Below are 20,351 nucleotides of genomic sequence, written 5' to 3'. Positions count from 1 at the left end.
TTGCCTTAATCGATATGCAATTTCTACCGTTACTACCAAAATTACCAAAAACTAAACTCCTGGTTTATTAAAGAAAAAAATAATTATTTTCGTATAAATTTATTTTATTCAAATATTGGTCAATTTTGGTATAGATTATACACATATGAATAAAGACATCAGTTAAAATACTCAGTTCTGATTAATTCATCTATAATTATTTGGGAAATATTACCATTTTGACTCCGGAGATGTTTTGACATGTATTTCCCCAATCCTTAAGCCCCCAGTAAATGTATTCAAAGTCATTCTCTTTGATGTCACTCGAAGTTTTTCCGTTTAAATTACTGCACAAAAAAATAAAATATATAAGAATAATGTACACATTGTCTAAATAGACTGGAACTTACCAGTGCTGCACAGCATTTTTTACGTCCCACCAGCCTCTTTTAAGTATGGAACAAACCTGAAATTCCTGATTTTCACTGAAACGCATCATGTCATCTGCGTTTCCAGTGTATTTACCAAGTGATTTTAGCTTGTAATTTTCTTTTTTACCAGCAACCGTGAAGTTGTCATACTCAGCGAAATATTTTTTTCCGCAATAAGCGAACATATCAATTCTAAGAACATGCCTTTGACTCGACGTTATTCTATGAATGTATTCCAATCCAATCCAAAAATTACTGAAAATGTCGCCAAATCCTTCATAATAGTCTTTCAAGTCTCTATCAAAACTGAATTTTCCATTTAACCTATTTTGAATAATGATGGCTCCGCGTCCTTTAAACGGCTCCACTACAACTTCAAGGGGAGCTGTGTTTGGAATATGTAGAATTTGTCTTGAAGTTCCATATGGAATTGCAATTCGTAGGCGACCTTCCCATTTCAAAAGCTTTTCGGATAATTCTAAAAGTTTCCCGTCTTTTTCAGTTAGTTTGGCAGTTAGAAAAGCAATAGTCTCCTCTAGTTTTTTAATGGTGGGTTTCAATGGATCATTGATGTCATTAATTGTTAAGTTATTTAGTTCTTCAGTAATTTCTAATGGAGAGATGTTGCCTTCTTCGTGTACGATATTATCAGTAGATTCGACAATTTCATCATTATTTGTGAACGTTTGATTATTAGCAATAAGAATTTCCATTAATTTGTCAAATTTAGTTTTAATTGAAGACGATTCGTGAGATAATACGGCTATCAAATCATCCTTATCTTTCATTTTTTGGTTGTAAATATTTATCCGCTCCTTATAGACTGATAATTTTATTTCAAGCTCAGTTACTTTATCTTCCGCATTCTTTATTTGATCGTCCTTTATTTGAAGAATTTTAGTAAATTCTTCGAATTCATTTCGTGTAACAATTGAATTTTCGAAAAATTCTTTTACTTTCCTAGCGCAGACAACTTCGCATGGGGTATAATTTCGGGAATTCCCCAAATTAAACTAAAAAATATGAATATTTCATTAATTCAATGTACACCCATAACACGCCGTATACTAACAGAAAAGTTATCCGATGAATGTTCCATACCATTTTCATCTAATACAATGTTCAGTTTCTTAGGTTCCATTATCTCGCCAGTCAAAGAAAATTAACAAAACTACACAACTGGCTTCTACGTACGTGATAGGGCAATAAACAGCTGATTAATAATCGAAATTTTTAACACCTATCAAATATAACTTTGCTATCGATATTGTACCATCGATCGAATATTCGATTTTCTATCTTGCTTTATTTAAAAATGTGGCATTATTGAAAACTTAAAAATTAAAAAAATAGAACACTAACATTTCTTTTATCAATTCAGCGATTAGATTTTATAGTTGTAAGTTCTTTTTTAAGATAAGCGGCTTTAGGAGTTATTCCGATTTGGACATAAGCAATATTGTGGCACGATTTTCCCCAATTCATCAGTCCCCAATAAATGAAATCAAACTTATTGGTTATTACTTCTTCAGACAGTTCCCCGTTTAAATTGCTGTAAATTAAAAAAAAAACAAAAATTGAAATTAATATATATGTAAAATATATCTAATAATATTAAAAATAGTCCGCAACCTACCAATTTGAAGCTTCAACCTCTTGGCTCCACCACCCCCCTAATTTGGGGCACACCTGGAATTCCTTATTTTCATTAAAACGCATCATATCGCCGGCATTTCCTTTGTAATCACCCAATGACTTTAGCTTGTAGTTTTCATCTTTCCCGCCAACAACAAAGTTGTCATATTCAGCAAAATATTGTTCTTCGCTATAGTCCCATATTTGAATTCTAAGAACATGTGGTTGATAGTTTGTTATTTTGTGAATTGTTTCCAATCCAATCCAAAAATCGTCGCGAGATTTACCAAATCCTTCGCAGTATTCTTGTAAACTTCTTTTAAAGCTATATGTTTCGTTGGTCCGATTTTGAATAATAATATAACCAAGTTTATTATATTGTTCCACATAAACTTTAAAAGGTGCTGTATGTGGAATGAACATTAATGCATTCGCTGTGCCATACGGAATGCAAATTCGTAAACCATTTTCAAAATCGTCAAGCTTTTTAATTAAATCCGACAATTTTTCGTCTTTCTCAATGACTTTGTCAGATAAATTTTTAATTGTTTCCTCTAATTTGTTGATGGTGGATTTAGTTGGTTTATTGATCTTATTATTAGAAAGTTTATTGAGTTCTGTACTAGTCTCTTTTTGAGATATGTTTTCGATTTCGGAAATGTCCTCATCATTTAAATAATCAATTGGAACCTTATGTTCATCAGTTTCATAATTGTTTTGCTGATTTTTCTTTAGCAAATCCATTAAATTATCGATTGTATTTTTAATTGACGTTGAACCTGCCGACAATGAGGTTAATAATTCGTCCTTCTCTTTAATTTTCTGGTTGCAAATGTTTATCCGTTCCTCGTAAAAACATATTTTTTTCTGAAGCTCTGTTATCTTATCATTCGCATTCTTTAATTGTTCGTCCTTAATTTGAAAAATCTTGGTGAAAACTTCGACTTCTACTGAATGCTCGAGCAATTCCTTCACCGCCCTCGAGCAGACAAGTTCGCAATTTGATTCCCCTGAATAGTTCTGGAAAATATGTATGTAAGTCATTGATTCAGCACATGTATGTATGTATGTAGGAGAGAAAATTTAAGTGTAAATTCACTAACAGAATAATTATCTGGGTATGTTTCCTCCATATTTTCATCGAATAGAATGTTTAATAATTTCTTAGCATCCATTTTGTTGTTTTTTTTATGAGTTGAATACACTTCGATTAAACAGAACAGAAAAAACAAGACAGATCTGCGCGTTCCACGAACAATTCATTAATATTAAATATTGGCTCCATGACAAGGGTGAACAGCTGATATGGTATCGATATGTTTAATCTCCGATTTATCGACTTACAAAATCGACATGCAAAGGATCTTCTATAATTACATACATATGTATGTACATATATCGTAATGGTTTTCAGATTCAAACCGTTTTTGTCTTTACAAATTGTAGAGGAACTAAATTTGATGGGTCATGTTTGTATTCGACAAACTTTATTAATTTATATTTAATTTGAAAATGTTTAACAAACAATTTGTTTTACAGAAATCAATCATTTTTTGGTCTTATCAACATTTGAACAGATTTAATATGATTTCGCCCCTTTCCCCATTTGCCCAGTCCCCAATATAGATAGTGCCAATCATTAACTTGGGTATTAGAATACTTTCCATTTAGATTGCTGCAAAATTAAAAAAAAAAATATGTCATTCTGGTTTAAAGAAATATCATTATTTATGGTCTTACCAATTTGGATTTGATTTTTTCAAGTCCCACCATCCATTCTTATATTTTGGGCAAACCCAGAAATTTACTTTTTCGCTCATTCGCATCATATCGCCTGCATCTCCGAAATAAATACCGAGTGACTTTAATTGATATTCCTCGTCTTTGGAACCAATTAAAAACTTGTCGTAACGTGCATAGTGTGTCTCATTCTCATAATCGACAATATGAATATAGAGTTCATGCCGTTGATGAACTGTAATTCGATGCATCCTCTCCAGTCCTAGCCAGAACTCGCCGTGGGGATCGCCGAAGCCTTTGTGATAAGTGGCCAAGTCTCTATCGAAGTCGACGCTGCCATCAAATCGACGCTGAATGACAATCCAGCCATTGCCAGCAATCTTATCATCTAGAGTTGGCTCAAATGGTTCAATGCCAGGTACTTGCATTAGTCTAGCCGTCGTTCCATAAGGTATATAAATACGAATAACCTTTTCACTTTGTGTCAATTGTTTTTTGATTTCTCTTTGCTTCAATTTTAAATTTAAATCTGCAATTGTCTGCTCCAGTCTTCTTATTGTCGACTCTTGTGATCCAATTTGCGATTTGCTTTCTTCAATTAACGCGACATTCTCCTTTAATTGAATGTCATTGGATTTAATTTTCGATTCCAAAATAGCAATTTGGTTATCCTTCTCCTTGATGGATGCTTCATTTGCCGAGATTTGATCGTCACAGGTTGATATTACCTCTTCCAATTTATCCATTTTGTTTTTTATCGAAGACGTTTCAAAATCATCTCCCTCTTTTAAATTTCCGTTGAAAATAGTTGTCATTTCCTTCAAAAATTGGCTTTTTTATTCATAAACTTAACAGAATATTTGTTGTAGATATTACTTTAGTTAATTAAAGAGCTCTTTCAATCGTGCAAGCACTTCCAACGTTTCAATAGCAACTAAACTGATAACTTAAAGTACAAATATAAGTATTGTGAACTGATAAGATGTCTGTATATGCAACTTGTAGATAATTGCCGATTACATAGTTTAATGACGTACATGATTATTCTCCACAATTAATCTTATGTGACTATTCTTAGCCTTATCGATTGAAAGTTTTATCGCTCTTATTACGTACATTTTAGTGAGCTGATGTCACTTAGTACATACGAATAAATTAAATAGATAGATAAATGAAGTGAATTTAGTTAGTTGGTTGAGTTATTGGCTTAAGATATTGTTCCGGATGTTCAAGGAATGTATCCAGAAAAGCAATGCCCTTTGGTAGGAACTGAATTTTTTCATCGAAATGATACAGCGGCGGCTCAAGAATATTTTCAAATGATAGCTTCTCCACATTAGTGATTTCAATGATAAAATTTGTTTTCTCATAGCGAGAGTGTGCCTCATCCTTTGTTCGAGTCATTTTTCGAATAGTTTTTCTGACTACAGTGCGATTGGGTTGCCTTAACGAATGAGAAAAGAATTTCGTGAATTAGTTATAAAAATAATAAAGAGCAATAAATCTCTTACCTTATGAGCAGGGCCTGTTTTGATATTAATAACAAGCGCAGATCATTGCATAACTTTTTGGTCTTCACGCAAATACTATCGATGTGTTTTAGAAATTTCACGACATCATCCACTTTATTGCCATCTAAAAGTATCATGAGATTCAATGGCAGTGCAAGCCTTAACTGAAAGTCCATCAGATGCGAAAGTACTCCCCATTGGGCTGTATAAAGTAAGAAATATTTTAATAGGTTTTCTGAGCTACAAACATTAATGCTTACACTTTGTAATAATGGTGTTAAAAGTCGTGGCTTTTATTTTGCGCACTTTTATATCAGTTTCCATAATATCCAGCGGTTCATAGTTGATAACCAAGCGAAATGTGCTAATTGTCTTATGCGTGACGATATATTGACGATCGCATTGGAGTTCACAATCGAAAATCCATCGAGGTAACTGTTCTTGCAGTGCGGTTTTCAATCGTTTGGCATAAGACCCGACTATAACAGGTTCGGGCAAATTTTTCAACATTCTAAAAATAAAATATTTGCTCAATTAGTAGGAATAGGGTAAAACTGAAGGATAGTATTCGATAATAATAATTAGGTAGATGAAACAATTAAACAACAATAATAATAAAAAAAAAGCTAACTGGAAGCTTAGCATAAAACGTGCGACAAACAAGAAGATAATGAAACAGAGATCAACTTACTCCTCACATTTGCGCTTGAAATCAGCAAGCAAATCTTGTAGTGTTATGCGATGTGTATCCTCATCGGATGATTCGCTGAGATCACTAGCACTGGAATACCGTTCCATATCCTTGAGTTCAAAATATCTTTCGACATCATCAAGCGTTGGATGTTGTCGCAAACGCTTCAATCGCTCAAGTCCCAGCTCAAGCGCATTCCAATTTGGTAACTCAAATGTTTCATCTGTTCCATTTTCCAGCGTTCCACTTAAAGATCGTCTGCAATGTGTGCATTTCTTGCACGCATCCACAGACCCAGCTGCCGCTGGTGGATTTACTCGCTCGAGGCATGCCTCAGGCTCAGTTATAAGTTCAGGGTCCGCCTTGAGTTCGATACCAACGCCATCAACAATGCTGGCTTCCTCCTCGTCTATCAAGGTTGATACCAAACTCAGCCGCGTCTTTTCAATTTCATTGTCTTCGAGCGACAAGTCAATAACTTCAGCGGCGTCAAAGATTTCCGTATCACCGCTGAGATTGAGAAACTTTTTGTGCGATCTTCCATAGCTTTTATTGCTATTCTCGTTGGAGCTGCCGCTGGTGCTTGAAGTGTTCTTTGCATCCTGCTTGGCCAGTTCCTTTTGTGCTGCAAAATGACTTGACACATCGGATATGGTAATCGGGTTGTCCTCATAAGTTGCTATTGTTCGTTCTTTTAAATTTTGTTCCATGGGTCGCAAGGTCTCTACACAGAAAAGGCTACGTGTTTGGCGTATCATTTGCGCTCTAACCATTTGAACAGTGCCATCTATCTGTTCGGTTTCTGAATATGGCGAGTTCAAGGATTTGCGAAGCACAGGAATATGTGATTTGTTCCTGCTAGTTGAAAGATGTGTATCTGTTTCTTTAACTGTTATATCCAACTGAATTTGAGAGCTGTAAAATAAATAAATATTTGAATTATTGAATTAATTTAATTTGAATATCAACTTGACTGACTTGTTTGAATCGTTTTGTATTTCAGAGTATTGTGTATTGCGTTTCTTTGGTTGTGGCAGATTTGGAGTCAAATGAGTAGGCAATCGTTTGACGTTAAAGGATGCCAATGGCGTACCAAAGATGGATTTATCCACTTCCATGTCCACAGACTGTTTCGATGCAGCATTTGTCGTTGCTACTTCGGAGATGTCGATATTACACATCTCCTCCAAGTCTTCGTATTCGATAATTGAACGACCAGGTGTGATGTGGAGACAGCTTCGTTGCATCATTTTCTTGTTTTTGGGGGTTTCTATAGTCACTTTTCTGCTTTCTGTTTTATCATTGTTGGGATTCACCCAAGTTTTACGCAACTTGGCATTCTTTTGCGCAAGCCATTCGCCCGAATCTGAAGGAGAATCGCAACCGGCCTTGTCTGCAACTGGGCTGAGAAATTCCAAATCCATATTCTCAAGAAACGTCATTCTTGGTTGGATGCTACTTGGCTCAGGCGGTGTAGTTGCTGGCATGTCATCTTCATTCATATCTACGGACATACATAATGTCTGGTGAGGCTTTAGCAATGCTGGATATGTGGGGACTATTTTAATGCAACTGTCATCGATAGCTAGAGCTAGAGTTTGTCGTTGATTGCTTTTCGAGGTCGGCTCCTTTTTAATTACTTCCCTCAAATGCAGCGTTGGGCGCTGCTCCTGGCGAGAATCTATAGGAGCAGCCGCTTGTTTAATGTTTCCACTGAAGGAGTCCTCTTCGATGGGTTCAGCCAAGTGTAGTGTTTGTCTATGTTTATTGCTTTTTTGTTCTAGTGAACCACCTCCTACACTTGAATGCATTTCACGCTGAAGGGGTTGAATCTCTTCTTCCATTTCCTCCTCAAAGTGCAGTGTCTGTCTATGAATTCTTTGCATCTGCAGAGCAAAAGAAGCACATTTTGCTTTAAGATTAATTGGTACATTGACTGCCTCCTCTTCCATTGGCTCTGCCATATGCATCGTTTGTGTGCGTTTGTTGCTCTTTTCTTCCATTGAAGAAACTCCCTCATTTATCATTTCGCGTTGTATGGGCTGAATGTCTTCTTCAATTTCCTCCTCAAAGTGGAGTGTCTGTCTGCGAATACCGTGTGGCTTTACAGCAGGAGGAGCCAACTTTGCTTTAGGATCATTTGGTATAATAAGCAAGTCGACTTCTATGGGTTCAGCTAAGTGCATTGTTTGCCTGTTTCTATTGTTAATTTCTTTCATTGCATTAGTTCCTGTTTCTTGCATTTCCTCCTCAAAGTGCAGCGTCTGTTTGCGAATGCTGTGAGTCTGTACAGCAAAGGAAGCGGGCTTTTCTCCAGGATCACTTGAAATATTTGGCAAGTCTTCTATGATGGGCTCAGCCAAGTGCATTGTTTGTCTGTTTGGCTTGAACGGTTGCTCAATCTTATGCGTACTTGGAGCAACTGAAATATATTCCTCACTTGCTTTCCCAACATATAAAGGCTTGGCTCGGTGTCCAGCAGTTAATGGCTTTAATTGCATTGGCTCCTCTTCAATAGGTTCGGACAGATGCAATGTTTGTCTGCGTCTGCTTTTTGACTGTTCTCCATTATCAGCTGCTGGTTGCATTGCTTCTTCCTCGATGGGTTCAGCCATCAACAATGTTTCCCTGCGTCTACTTGATGCGTGTTCGAGTGGAGAAGGCAGATGTTTATTTGGTAAATGCTTTCTGTAATCGGTTTTGCGTTGACTGGTTTGATATTCCTTCTGTGTGATCGTTTCTGATTTCATTAGATCTTCTTCGATGGGCTCCGCTAAGAGCAATGTTTGCCGTCTGTTCGACTGATGTTCCATTTCAGCAGTCGGAAGTTGGGGGTTAAGTTCCTCCTCTTCGATGGCTTCCGACATTAACAATGTCTCTCTGCGTCGACTTGATGCGAGTTCAAGTGGAGAAGGCAGATATTTGGTTGGTAATTGCTTTGTTAAATCTGCTTTACGTTGGCTAAAAGAAGAAATTGACTGTACTCTGTTTGGCTCCTCTTCCATGGGTTCAGACATGTGCAATGTTTGTCGCCTTCTTTCTTTTGGGTGCTCTACTGCTGTAGTTTCTATTTGTGGGTTCATCTCCTCCTCTTCAATGGCCTCTGCCATTAGCAATGTCTCTCTTCGTCGACTTGATGCGTGTTCAAGCGGAGAAGGCAGGTATTTAGTTGGTAAATGCTTTTTAGCAGAAGCAGCTGACTGCACTTTCATAGGCTCCTCTTCCATGGGTTCAGACATGTGTAATGTTTGCCGCTTTCTTTCTTTTGGATACTTCACTGCTTCAGTTTCGAGTTGTGGATTTTGTTCCTCCTCTTCGATGTCTTCTGACATTAGCAATGTGTCTCTGCGTCGACACCGAGCGTGTTCAAGTGGAGACGGCAAATATTTTGTTGGTAATTCCTTTTTAGCAGATGCAACTGATTTATGCTCTTCTTCCATGGGTTCAGACATGTGCAATGTTTGTCGCTTTCTTTCTTTTAGACACTCCAATGCTGCAGCTTTTAGCTGTGGCTTTTGTTTCTCCTCTTCCATTGATTCTGACATTAGCAAAGTCTCTCTGCGTTGATTTGATTTGTGTGTTGGTGGAGCAGCTTGAGATTTGGATTGTGTGTCGATGATAGGACTTGGCATATCTATATCAATAGCTTCCGTAAAGCATAAAGATTGCTTGCGTTGCTTTTTGGCAGGTTCCATTAATGGATCTTTTTGTGGCGGTTTCACCCTGTCCTCTTCAATGGGCTCTGCCATTAACAACGTTTGTCTGTGAGAATTCGTTTTAGCTCTAGAAGGTGCATGTACATTTTTTAATGGGCTTGGTGGATCAATGGCTTCAGCGAAGTGCAGCGTCTGTCTACGTATATTGTAATCCTGTACAACAGTAGGAGCCACCTCGTTGGACACTTTTCCGACATCCTCTTCAATTGGCTCAGCCAAATGCATTGTTGGTCTGCGTCCGCTCGTTGGCTGATGCATTGCAGGAGCTAAAGATTGCGAATTGACGTCTTCATCAATGTCTTCTGCCAAGTGTATAGTTTGTCTGCGACGATTCGATTGGACTTTGAATGGTGCCTGCGGCTTTGCTTCCTTATGTGGCTTTTCTGCATCCACATAAATAGATTCGGCCATCAACAACGATTGTCTGTTGACTGGCAATTTTTTTTCCTTTTTCGCACTTTGCATTTCTTCATCCATGTCCTCAGCGAAGTGCATTGTTTGTCTTCGCGCAGCTGTACGCGAATCCCTTGGAGGACTCTGCTGATCTTCGTCGATTGCTTCTGCAAAGTGCATTGTTTGTCTGCGTATTACATACTCCTTTTCCGCAACTGGTTCAGGCTCTTGAATAGACGTATCCGTACCTATGGCTTTCGCCAATTGTGATTGATTTTGGTCTACTTCAATTGATTCATTCATCTGCATAGTGCTACTGAGTCTTTGATTAGTTTGAATATCACTCTCATTTATTGCCTCAGAACGCTGCAACTTTTGTTGGCGTGTGACTTTCTCGAGAGCAGCTACAACGGCTGCTTCTTGTTTCTCAAGATCATCTAGTTCCATGGCAGTATTATCGTAGGTGGTCTCTCGCCGCGAGGCACTCTTGGAGCTATTTCTTGACTGTGTTTCATCGCCCATTTTGGCGTGGAGCAAAAAGTTTGTATTATCCAGCATAAATTCATCAGCCTGGGAAAAGCGATTGTTGCGCTTAAACTGATCTTCCTTCTTTTTGCCGCTAACTGGATCATCTATAGGATTTTTCATAGGTTTATTCGGTTGTTGCGATACTGGCGATACCATCATGCTTTCACTAAAGTTGAGCGTGCCACGCGGTTTGATGGCATCTCTTAGTGGCAACTCCTGTTGATCCTGCTGCTGTTCCAGTCCATGCCAAAAGCGTGGTGGCTTCACAATCTTATCTGTTGTTGGTGTTCTCGGTCCATTGGGAAATAGTTGTATACGACCAGCGTTTAAGGCATCATTAAGCTGCCGAAAGTTGAGTTTTCTGCTAATGTTGTTTTCGTTAATCACATCCAATGGTATCAATGGTGACGATGTGGATTCGTCAGCCAAATAGTTGATACAATCTCGATCTTCCATAGCAAACGATTCATGCTTCGGGGTTACAGCAACATTAACAGCAACCGCAGCAGCTGCTACACTTTGCTGGGGATCTGCAAAAGTAAGAAATGTAGCTGCAGTTGCTTATTCATTAAAATTGCTTACCAATATCACTGAAATCACACGTTATATTATTGTCCTCAAAGAGCACGGTCTTTTGTTGCACAATATTTTCCTTGTCGGCCACACAACTCATATCGATGGTATTTAACATCGTGTCTCCCTTGGCCGATTGCTTGCAGTCCAGCTGTCATACAAATAATTAGTAAATGACAAATAAATCTTCGACCATATAATCTCAATTTACCTCATCAATGAACATTTTCTGTGGCATTAAATCCATAGTTTTCTCACTTAACGGCACTCCATACATGCTATTTTCACGCAACTTCTCGCGTTCCACATCCGACAGCGACAAGCTATCGAACTCCATAGGCATCGTAGTGGTTAGACGTCGATTTTTGGCCAATTCGTGCGGCATTAGCGTCAGATTGACGCTCGTCTGCAGTTGTAGGGTGAAATCGTTGTGTTGTTGCTGATCGTATTGTGTTGATATCGATTCTCTTATGCTGATGCTCGTCATCTTCTCGTTCTCCTTGTCTCCTTGCCGCGCTGTGAGCTGCAGCAGAGTTGAGGTTGCTGCTGCTCCAGTGCCATGGCTGTCGTCGCCATTCGTATGATCTGAGATTTCATATGAGTTGTCATAGTCTCGGGGCTTCTCTGTGGTATCGAATTCGCTAAAAAAAAAAAATGGTACACTTATTATTATGTTGTAAAGGTAGGGAATGTTAGAATGTTGTGTTTGGGGACATGGCCTTACTAAAATAATAATATATATATAGATACAAGAAAACATGTACATATGTAGCGGCACTTTTGTGTTGGGGCGCAGCTGTGCACTGAGAGAAATTACGATTGTATTTTGTGTTTACATCCAGAACTATAAAGCATATTTCGCATTGTACTTCACATTTAAAGTTTTTGGTAAAAAAAGTGCTCTCCAATTCATCACTCATTTTTCTAACCCGCCAAAAAATTTAACATAACACTTACGGTGTTCGAGGAAAAAACAAAAACAAAATACATTGCGGTCAGCGAAGCATGACGACGGAAAGAGATGTAATGAAGAAACAAGCAAAACTGTTTTTGTTTCGCATGCAAATCGAAGCCCATATGCACGGTGCTTATGGGCGCACTACCCATAAGCACAGAGCATCTACAAAAACAAGAGTGCACGCAGTGTATAGGCGTTGAGCACCCCTGATATATAGGCTTACTTACCGTACAAACTTTTTGCCACTGAAACTGATGCGACGATTCACTGCTTTTATGGTAGGATCATTTTCGTCCGTCGCGGCTTGTTTCAGCTATAAACAAATATATTTTATTTAATTTCAATCGCAATTTTTTTAATTATGCACTCACCGAACTGCGGGGTTTTCTATTCATGTTTGCTCAAATTAATTTGTAATCTTTTAGTTTTCAGTTTGAAACTAAATAGACGCCAACATTGGAGTTAGTGTGACCAGAGTTTAAATTTTCAAAAAGATGCAATATTGCAATGCAATACCAAAATAATGGTATATTTCATTGATATCTATGAACATATCGATAAATATATATATGAATCTATTTTGAGACGTTATTTTAATTTAATCAGACTCAATCACGATCTACAATGTGTCGAAATCTCTTTGACGTTTTTAAACCAGGAAATTTTCTATTCATTTAAATTCATATATTTCTTTATTTTTGTATCAATCGGCATTTCACTGACTTATATTCATAGCTGAAGTATCTGAGCTGACATTGGCAATGTGAAATGAAGCATCTTCAGCCGGCATGTCATCCTCATCGGTGTATAGGCGACGCAATCGTTCCTTGTACCTAAATAACATGAAACAGCATTAAACAACCTGTTGACATATGCAGAGTTGATACGACTAACAGTTCACTATCGGGATTATTGTTTTGATTGCGGCACTTGTCCAACTTCTTTTCAATTGCTTTGACTGCCTCCCGATCCGGTGGTTCATAATTCTTGACCAGCATACGAATTTCTAGTTTAATAAAACAAACAAAATGTGATAATATACTTTAAAAATTGATTAAGCAATCAGTTTCTTACTGCGCACAGCTTCAATGAGACCTCGGAGTCTCTCTGGCGCAGAGACAAAGAGTAAATCGGTCACATAACTGTCCAGATTTTCCTGTTCCTTGCTGGCAGCATGCAGAATGGAAGCAAGACCAATCTGCGAAGGAGTGTGCAGCATGCAGGCGTCTGTGAAGAATATGGAGTCAATGAAGCTATCAATATGTGGACGCAAGCGATCTGGATTTATCATTTTGCTACGTGTCTGAAATACAAACAATTATAGTTAATTTGCCTATTAATTAAGGTATATCATTTGTATCTACACACCTTTATATCAATAAGAAAGCCTTCGATAGGTCGAAATGGATTGTGCACAGTGAGATAATAGTTTAATTGTCCAATTAAGAGTAATTCATTGGAGAGCACAATGTCCGTGGCCTTGTTGCGATCGCCTTTAATGTTGTTGACAAACTGATTGATGGACACATTGAATTCCTCCACTTTGCAGGCAACAAAAACACATGTGGCTCTAAAACATAAAATGCTTACATGAATTCCATAACATAATTCATATACGTGCTTACAATATCTCCTTGGGATGATAGTCCATTGGTGTATTATTGAGGTAGAAGCGTTTGAAATAATGGAACGCTGTGCCAATCACACATTTTGGCATTGGGGGTTCGAAACGTCGACAAAAGTCCACCAAGTAAATTTCATATTGCTTCAGCAACAGGCGTTCTTCTTCCGGCGTCAGAAAGAAATCGTTTAGATTGCCAGTTGATGGAGCCTCAGCTTCGTGCTCCTCTATGTACTTGGTGTTTTGTTCGACGCGAAATACGCGCAGCTGTTCTTCATTGGCAAATGTCCAGGAACGTCTTTGTGAACTAAGTGGATACATTATGGCATAGTTTGTAAATTTTTAACAACAATCAAAACAAAACTAGACGGCTTTGTCCACAATTTGTAAACTGTGCTGTCGCCGACAGTGTGACCGTAACTTGAACTTTGAAATATGCCACTTTCTCAGTATCGATATTTAAGCAAAATGGTTTGCCATTCTCAGTGGACAAACTCGTCTTCAATATTATCGTTTTCGTTCTCCTGCATACTTTTAGGCGCCTGTTTTAAATGTAATAAATTCGATAGTTTCATTTGTCCAGCTGTTTGGATAACACGCACGTGTTGTGCATTTTGAACGTACGCAGCAACAGGAACAAAAGAAAGCATGGTGAAGGAGATGAGGGAGGAGTCAGGTCCAGTCGTCGAAATTGAATTAATTTTAGTCGTTGCTTTTGTTTTGATGTTGATTTGGCATGAAATTGGGTCATTTTGATTGTTTGTTCTCTCTTAAGTGTAAGCAGGTCCAAATTTTAAAGTTGACACTGAATTTTGGAGACTCTTACAGACACAAAACATGTTTGGCCTGACAAAGCCAAATATTTTTCGAAGGCTTTTCAGCTATGTCACCAATCGCATTGAACAGTGCTAATACCCTAATGGACTGAGTATGCTACTTTGTATGCAGGAGCTGTGTTCGTTGGCAATAAAATTGCAATTAATTTTTATTGACAACTCTGAACTCTTGTTACAACAAGCGATTTGTTGGCGATCTTTTTGTGATTTCACTGTCGCGATTCAGAGTTCAGTTTGTGAGCAAGCGCCAATATTATATTAACAGCTGCTGCTTAAGATTGAGTCCAAGTTCGTTTTTAGTATCTCGAAATAAATGCCTTTGTTGATCAAATTTGACCAAAATGTGTACTACATACTTTTGTTATAGTATTTCATTATGTAGACCACCCAAATATTGGGATCTACTTATGTAATACAATACAAAATAGATTTTGTGACGATTTACGACTGAACTGAAGTTTGGGCTTACAATAAAACCGAAATAAATAAATAAATCGCTGGTTGAAAAAGAATTCAGTTTACAATAAAAGCTGGCGAGCATTTACAAACAATGAAATTCAATGCAATAATTCAATATTCAATTGAATTTTAAGCACGCCCGACTCCAAGTTTGAGCCCCCAAGTTGAAGCTGACGACCTAACTTTGGCTTCTTGCAGCTCTGAAACTAGAAACGGGCAACTGGCATCTGGCAGCGTCTGACGGTCAGTCAGTCAAGACTCAGTGACGGCAATCCATCTTGGCTTGTCTGCGGCGCACGCGCACTGACTTGACTCAGACTCGGACTCAGACTCCAGCTCAGATTCAGACGAATGTTTAAGCGGGAATTGGCCTCAAAAAGATGACGGGCAAACCGAAAGAAATGTGGGGTGGCTTATGGGCGGCGATGAAGAGCACTGTTTATTGGCTATAAAACTGGACTACTCGACGAGGCAAATACCATATAGAGACAAAGACCACAAAATTCCACGTACACAAATTTTGAAAAATGTGACCTACTTGATGTTTATAAATTAAGTAATCGTTGCTTTAATACTGAATATAAAACATCTAACAAAACTGAAGTTCTGTAGAATTTACCCTTGAGCAAGAAAATCGAAAAATAACAATAAATTTTTAGTTATACTTTTATTTCTTAATACTATATTTTCTAATGTTTTTTTTCTTTATATACATTAATCATAATATAACATAATATTTTTGTCTAAATGGACGGGAACTTTTTAATTTAAATTTTTGTTTCGAATTTTGCAAATATGTACAAATTGAGTGCTTAATAAAAAAAGATATAATTCAAATTGATTTTCATCATTAATATTTTACAAGCAGAAGTTGTAGCACTGGGTTATTATCGCACTACCTTTCTTCCATAATATTACAGGGTATTTGTATTAAATACGAGGCGATTCTAGTTGTTACTTATCGTGTACCCTAAACAATTGCATTATTCGCATGCTCTGCTCTCGCTTTGTGGTTGATCACAATCAGCGACATCAATAAAATCATTGCAAAAATATCTCCAACAAGCAATCTACAAACACAACACTCACACACACACATCCACACACTGAGGAACACTCACTTGCATACACACTTGTTGGCCTGATCACATTCGGTTCGCTTTGGTGCATAAATGCATTTTAAAGGCATTTGCCAGACGCTCGTTGCCTGTCTGAGAGACAGACAGACAACACACAGTCTTGTTTGTATTTATTTATTTATTTGTTTGTTTAAAAGATTGTTGCAATTGCTGTTGCTGTGGCTGTTGCTGCTTCTGTTTGGCTGGCTGCTAATTGTGCGAGTGTCGTGGATTATGTTTGGCTTTTGGCATCTCACTTTGTCGCTACTCTCTGGGGGCGTGTTCGTACACACACACACACATACATACATTCAATGCAACCAATATATACATATATATGTATAGTTGTCTTGTCACTTGACGCTAAACCAATGGGAGTTATGTACATCTACTTATAAAACTCACTTTAAGCATTCATTGGTTTGGCTAATTTCACTTTCAGTTCGTTGCCTAAGTCATTTGTTTTGCGCGCATAAAAGTGAAAAAGGATGTTGGGGTTGAATTGTTTGCAATTTAAGCTTGAAGACATAATAAAAAATAACACTCTAGAGTTAAGAGATTTGTTTTATACTATTTAAAATTAATCTATATTATTTTTGTTTAAATGGTTTTATAAGTGTAATAAAATGTAATTAAATTGTTGCAGTTTACCTTTGATTACTCTTTCCTATTGGTGTATAGGTTTTTAAGTTCGTTTCCTTTGATTTGCTGATTGGGTTGGCTCGTAAATTTATTGCTAATAATATTTAAAGTGGCAGTTTACTGTATAGATTAATAAAATTTCTTTCAGTCGACTTTTCTTTGCTATTATCGTTTGTTGTTTTACCCATCAGTTCGTTGCTTAAGTCATTTGTTTTGTACCTTCGCTGATGTCGGAATCAGTTGTCATCTGTCCAGCATTGTCATAATTACATTTATATATAGTCAATAAACTGATAGCTGACATTTGGAAATGCGTCAACGCAGCTTACGTAAGCGCTCTTGCCTTTGGTCGTCTTCCAAGGAGCCTTTGATCGTGTAAGCCCAGAGCATGTGACAGTTGAATCGCAAATATATTGAACAATTTGCTGTAAATGGTCATGTAAAGTCCACTCATGTGTCAATTCATTTTGCTGTGCGCTTACTTTCATAGTACATAATATGAATTTTTTAATAACAAATCATCGCAACTCAATCATGTCTAGGAATGAAAAACAAAAAAGAAAAAATCTGTTTAAATTGCGATTTGAGTTTTCTTTTCTTTTATTTGTATCATTTCTTTGCTGTCGCTTACAATTGTGTTTTCATTGCTTAAGTGTCTACTGAATAAATTATTTAAAAGTAAAAAACAAACAGAAAGTTCAATTGGCGAAAACAACACATACTACTAAGATGACGAATTAAATTAATTGCTATAAATACGGGCTTAAATAAATTACGTAAAATAATAATATGTAATAATCAAAAACACAATGCAAATGACAGTCAATTGAAAATTTGGCTAAACACAATTATTGCATTAATTATGCTTGATTTGAAGTGCGTTTCAATGCGTTTGAATTGAGCTAAAAACAAATTATTTGTACATACTTTCACTGGCACCAATATTAAATATAATATTTTTTTTACGGTAGTACGGAGGCGATTACAGAGTGACTGTGCTACAAACGACCCCAACTATATATGTGTGTGTGTGTGTGTGAGTGTGTGACCCATGGCACTCTCTAATGAATTCCAGGCTAGCTAGCTGTGATCCTCATCCTGTCAGCGTTTGGGAACGCACTAGCGTCAGATCAAGCGGCGTCGACTTGCGTACAAATGTTGTCGTGGAGGAGGACGAAACGGATGGCAGGTTGGCTGACTCGCTGAGCGGACTACTATTGGAACTATTGGCCACCGGACTAACCACATCCGAGCGCGATCGCAGCGATAAATCAATGGGTTGCTCCTCCTCCTCCGCTGGACTTGCGGCGGGGAAGGGAAACAACAGCTCCGATTTGAATTGTTCCTTGAAGATGGGCAACGGTGGCATGTTGCTGCCCACCAGCGTGGGTGGTAATGTGAATGGCGTGAACGAGCTGTACAACGGCTCCGAGTGACTGCGAAAGATGTCGAGCAGCTCTTTGTGTCGCCGCTGCTGTTGCTCCATCAAATCAGCCTCGGAGCTGCCCGCATATGTGGAGCTGCTTGGTCGCAGCGCTTTGCGTATGCTGCTTGTCGTGGCACTCAACACGCTGGTGCCATCATCCGTGGGATCGCCGGCCGAGGAGGCGCCCGAATCGCTGGGCGTATTGCTGAGGCGGGACTCGAGCTTCAGCTGACGTTGCTGCTGCTGTTGTTGCTGTTGCTCATTCAGATATTTTGCTGCCTGCAGAAAGCCAGGCAGACTGGGCGACGAGGCACCGGCTGAGGCGGCTGCCGTTGCCGCTGACGCCGCCGATTGCAGCGTCATGCTGCTGGGCGGCGTCGCTGCTGTGGCCGATTTGATGCAGGGATTCGTTTTGTCCTGATACGTTTGACGCGCCTGATTGCTCGCCTGCTGCAGTCGCGCCAATTGATCCAGATTCGCATTGCCAACGCTGCCGTTGCCATTGCCCGCGCTCGCTGAGCCGCCTTGCTGCTCCTGCAGCAGACAGTGGATCTTGAACCAGTTGGAGCGTCGGCCATAGCGCGATCCGCTCTTGGACATGCCCACCAGGAGACACTTGCGCAGTCGGCAGGCTTTGCACGCCGTGCGATTCTTTTTGTTGATCACGCAGTCGCCGTTGTGCTTGCAACCGGCAATTGCCGCAATGTTGTTGTAAGTGCGTCCAAAAAACGACTGCAATGAAAAAGAGGTTCAACAAACGATTAGTGAAAATTACTTGATTTATTTATTATATTAAATCTATCGTTTAATAGTACATTTAATAGAAAATAGAGTACTGGGGCCTTCTTCGACTTGAAAAATAGTGAAAATTATCAAAATTTTGTTATGAATAAATTTATACCAAAATATATCAATAATTCTTATTATTTTTGCAAATATTTCAATTCACCAAGTTAATATATTTTAATTTTATTTTTAATGGTTGACAAATTGTAAAAGATGATATTACTTAGTGATTTATATTTGCTAAGTTTATTTGCTCTTAAAATTGCTTGAAATTTACATTTGAATTTATTTATTATATTTATATGAATAAACGATATTTTATTTAAGAAAACTTCTACTTTCTATCTATATTTTTATAGTTGTTTTAATTATAATTATCAGGTGATATATATTTCTTCGTTAAAATTGTTTAAAATTGACATTCGAATTTTCTTTTTATTCAACCAGAATCATAATAAATATTTAAGTGATTTATATTTCTTTATTTTGTATATGTTTACTTATTAAAATTTAATCAAAATTTACATTTGAATATATTTATTTTTTTACTTACATATCGCAGTCAAAACTTAAATTTTCTGCCTATATCTTTCTTTTTATACAATCTTAATCTTAATAATTTTGTAATTGTATTACTTTTTTTTTATCATTTATGCTATTAAATTAGAGAAAACTTTTTTTCCCTACTCTATTATTATACTATTTTTAGATACAATTATCATAAATAAATATTACAATTGATTTGTGAAAGTTTTCCACAATATATAAATAAAATAAATTGTATTATCACATTTTATTTGTCTAAAATATTTTATGCTTTCCTATTTATTTACCTTAGAAACCAAGAGATTTCTCATATCTCGCTTTTTCTGTTTTACCTTTGCTCTTTTTGGCACCTGCGATTAGCATTCAGCAAGTGGCATAATTTCAACAATCTGAATGCTTCAATTACCAAATGCGCGTTAATAAATTGCCAACTCGCAGACGAAGGGGAGTTCCATGCACTATTTATTGTATCTGAATACACTTTTGTATCTTTGTGTTTTGTTTATGTTTTTTGTGTGCTCTTTTTTATATATATATTTTTTTTTTTTGGTTTTTGGCCAACTCATGCTCGAACTCTGATTGTCTTGGCATTTGCCGCGCTGCTGATGAAGTTCATGTTCAGCAATGAGTTTACAATTGCGCTGACTCATCTAATATGCATGTAATTTTTATTTGATTGACTGCAGTTTACAATTGTATGTTAGTTGCCTTGATCTCGCTGTAGCTCTAGCTCTAGCTCTATATAGTATCGCCGTGTTTGCT

At 37.5% G+C, this 20,351-nt stretch overlaps 6 protein-coding genes across 8 annotated transcripts in view; all 6 read right to left on the bottom strand.

The window, feature by feature from the left end:
* Positions 1-26: 26 nt before the first annotated feature.
* On the bottom strand, positions 27-1,610 carry LOC117570967 (fibroleukin-like). 2 transcript variants are annotated; one of them, XM_034252910.2, is made up of 4 exons: positions 1,483-1,610; positions 390-1,423; positions 215-326; positions 27-59 (listed from the first exon to the last, which is right to left on the bottom strand). In XM_034252910.2, the coding sequence occupies exons 1-4, from the start codon at positions 1,549-1,551 to the stop codon at positions 42-44; spliced, it is 1,233 nt and encodes a 410-aa protein (XP_034108801.1). In that variant the 5' UTR covers positions 1,552-1,610; the 3' UTR covers positions 27-41. The 2 variants fall into 2 exon arrangements, with proteins under 2 accessions (XP_034108801.1, XP_051859602.1); XM_052003642.1 differs by lacking the exon at positions 27-59 and having other exon boundaries at positions 94-326; positions 1,512-1,604.
* Positions 1,611-1,693: 83 nt separating this feature from the next.
* On the bottom strand, positions 1,694-3,326 carry LOC117570969 (angiopoietin-2-like). Its single transcript, XM_052003641.1, has 3 exons — positions 3,149-3,326; positions 2,047-3,065; positions 1,694-1,962 (listed from the first exon to the last, which is right to left on the bottom strand). The coding sequence occupies exons 1-3, from the start codon at positions 3,218-3,220 to the stop codon at positions 1,788-1,790; spliced, it is 1,266 nt and encodes a 421-aa protein (XP_051859601.1). The 5' UTR covers positions 3,221-3,326; the 3' UTR covers positions 1,694-1,787.
* A 173-nt stretch (positions 3,327-3,499) lies between these two features.
* On the bottom strand, positions 3,500-4,600 carry LOC117567362 (angiopoietin-2-like). Its single transcript, XM_034247302.2, has 2 exons — positions 3,786-4,600; positions 3,500-3,720 (listed from the first exon to the last, which is right to left on the bottom strand). The coding sequence occupies exons 1-2, from the start codon at positions 4,598-4,600 to the stop codon at positions 3,588-3,590; spliced, it is 948 nt and encodes a 315-aa protein (XP_034103193.1). The 3' UTR covers positions 3,500-3,587.
* A 367-nt stretch (positions 4,601-4,967) lies between these two features.
* LOC117567359 (uncharacterized) lies at positions 4,968-12,627 on the bottom strand. Its single transcript, XM_034247297.2, has 9 exons — positions 12,527-12,627; positions 12,383-12,468; positions 11,409-11,838; positions 11,207-11,348; positions 6,966-11,154; positions 5,988-6,902; positions 5,557-5,807; positions 5,297-5,498; positions 4,968-5,229 (listed from the first exon to the last, which is right to left on the bottom strand). The coding sequence occupies exons 1-9, from the start codon at positions 12,548-12,550 to the stop codon at positions 4,968-4,970; spliced, it is 6,501 nt and encodes a 2,166-aa protein (XP_034103188.1). The 5' UTR covers positions 12,551-12,627.
* A 207-nt stretch (positions 12,628-12,834) lies between these two features.
* Positions 12,835-14,194, bottom strand: LOC117567361 (cyclin-H). Its single transcript, XM_034247299.2, has 5 exons — positions 13,781-14,194; positions 13,524-13,725; positions 13,230-13,458; positions 13,050-13,161; positions 12,835-12,988 (listed from the first exon to the last, which is right to left on the bottom strand). Exons 1-5 carry the CDS (start codon positions 14,095-14,097, stop codon positions 12,871-12,873), a joined length of 978 nt encoding a protein of 325 aa, XP_034103190.1. The 5' UTR covers positions 14,098-14,194; the 3' UTR covers positions 12,835-12,870.
* Positions 14,195-17,419: 3,225 nt separating this feature from the next.
* The window catches only part of LOC117567360 (protein embryonic gonad), a 29,183-nt gene continuing 26,251 nt past the window's right edge, over positions 17,420-20,351 (bottom strand). For both annotated transcript variants that reach the window (XM_052004013.1, XM_034247298.2), the window contains exon 3: positions 17,420-18,989. In XM_052004013.1, coding sequence (XP_051859973.1) covers positions 17,925-18,989 — 1,065 coding nt within the window. In that variant the 3' untranslated portion in view covers positions 17,420-17,924. The remainder of the gene's footprint in view (positions 18,990-20,351) is intronic.

The sequence above is a fragment of the Drosophila albomicans genome, chromosome 3 (genome assembly GCF_009650485.2).
Source record: "Drosophila albomicans strain 15112-1751.03 chromosome 3, ASM965048v2, whole genome shotgun sequence".
In the NCBI taxonomy this organism is placed as follows: Eukaryota; Metazoa; Arthropoda; class Insecta; order Diptera; family Drosophilidae; genus Drosophila; species Drosophila albomicans.
Note: the sequence above shows the minus strand (reverse complement) of the source record. Positions and strands in the feature narration are given on the sequence as shown.

Bases quoted from the DNA above. Each gene is read 5' to 3' on its own strand.
- LOC117570967 (XM_034252910.2), bottom strand. From the start codon at position 1,551: ATGGAACCTAAGAAACTGAACATTGTATTAGATGAAAATGGTATGGAA. The intron at 1,424-1,482 runs GTTAGTATACGG...CATATTTTTTAG, and splicing joins ATTCATCGGATAACTTTTCT to TTTAATTTGGGGAATTCCCG. The intron at 327-389 runs GTAAGTTCCAGT...TTTTTTGTGCAG, and splicing joins AAAAATGCTGTGCAGCACTG to TAATTTAAACGGAAAAACTT.
- LOC117570969 (XM_052003641.1), bottom strand. From the start codon at position 3,220: ATGGATGCTAAGAAATTATTAAACATTCTATTCGATGAAAATATGGAG. The intron at 3,066-3,148 runs GTTAGTGAATTT...CATATTTTCCAG, and splicing joins CATACCCAGATAATTATTCT to AACTATTCAGGGGAATCAAA. The intron at 1,963-2,046 runs GTAGGTTGCGGA...TTTAATTTACAG, and splicing joins GAGGTTGAAGCTTCAAATTG to CAATTTAAACGGGGAACTGT.
- LOC117567359 (XM_034247297.2), bottom strand. From the start codon at position 12,550: ATGAATAGAAAACCCCGCAGTTCG. The intron at 11,349-11,408 runs GTAAATTGAGAT...TTTGTATGACAG, and splicing joins AGAAAATGTTCATTGATGAG to CTGGACTGCAAGCAATCGGC. The intron at 6,903-6,965 runs GTCAGTCAAGTT...TTTATTTTACAG, and splicing joins ATACAAAACGATTCAAACAA to CTCTCAAATTCAGTTGGATA.
- LOC117567362 (XM_034247302.2), bottom strand. From the start codon at position 4,600: ATGACAACTATTTTCAACGGAAATTTAAAAGAGGGAGATGATTTTGAA. The intron at 3,721-3,785 runs GTAAGACCATAA...TTAATTTTGCAG, and splicing joins AAAAAATCAAATCCAAATTG to CAATCTAAATGGAAAGTATT.
- LOC117567361 (XM_034247299.2), bottom strand. From the start codon at position 14,097: ATGTATCCACTTAGTTCACAAAGACGTTCCTGGACATTTGCCAATGAA. The intron at 13,162-13,229 runs GTAAGAAACTGA...TTATTAAACTAG, and splicing joins TCTCATTGAAGCTGTGCGCA to AAATTCGTATGCTGGTCAAG. The intron at 12,989-13,049 runs GTTAGTCGTATC...CATGTTATTTAG, and splicing joins AATAATCCCGATAGTGAACT to GTACAAGGAACGATTGCGTC.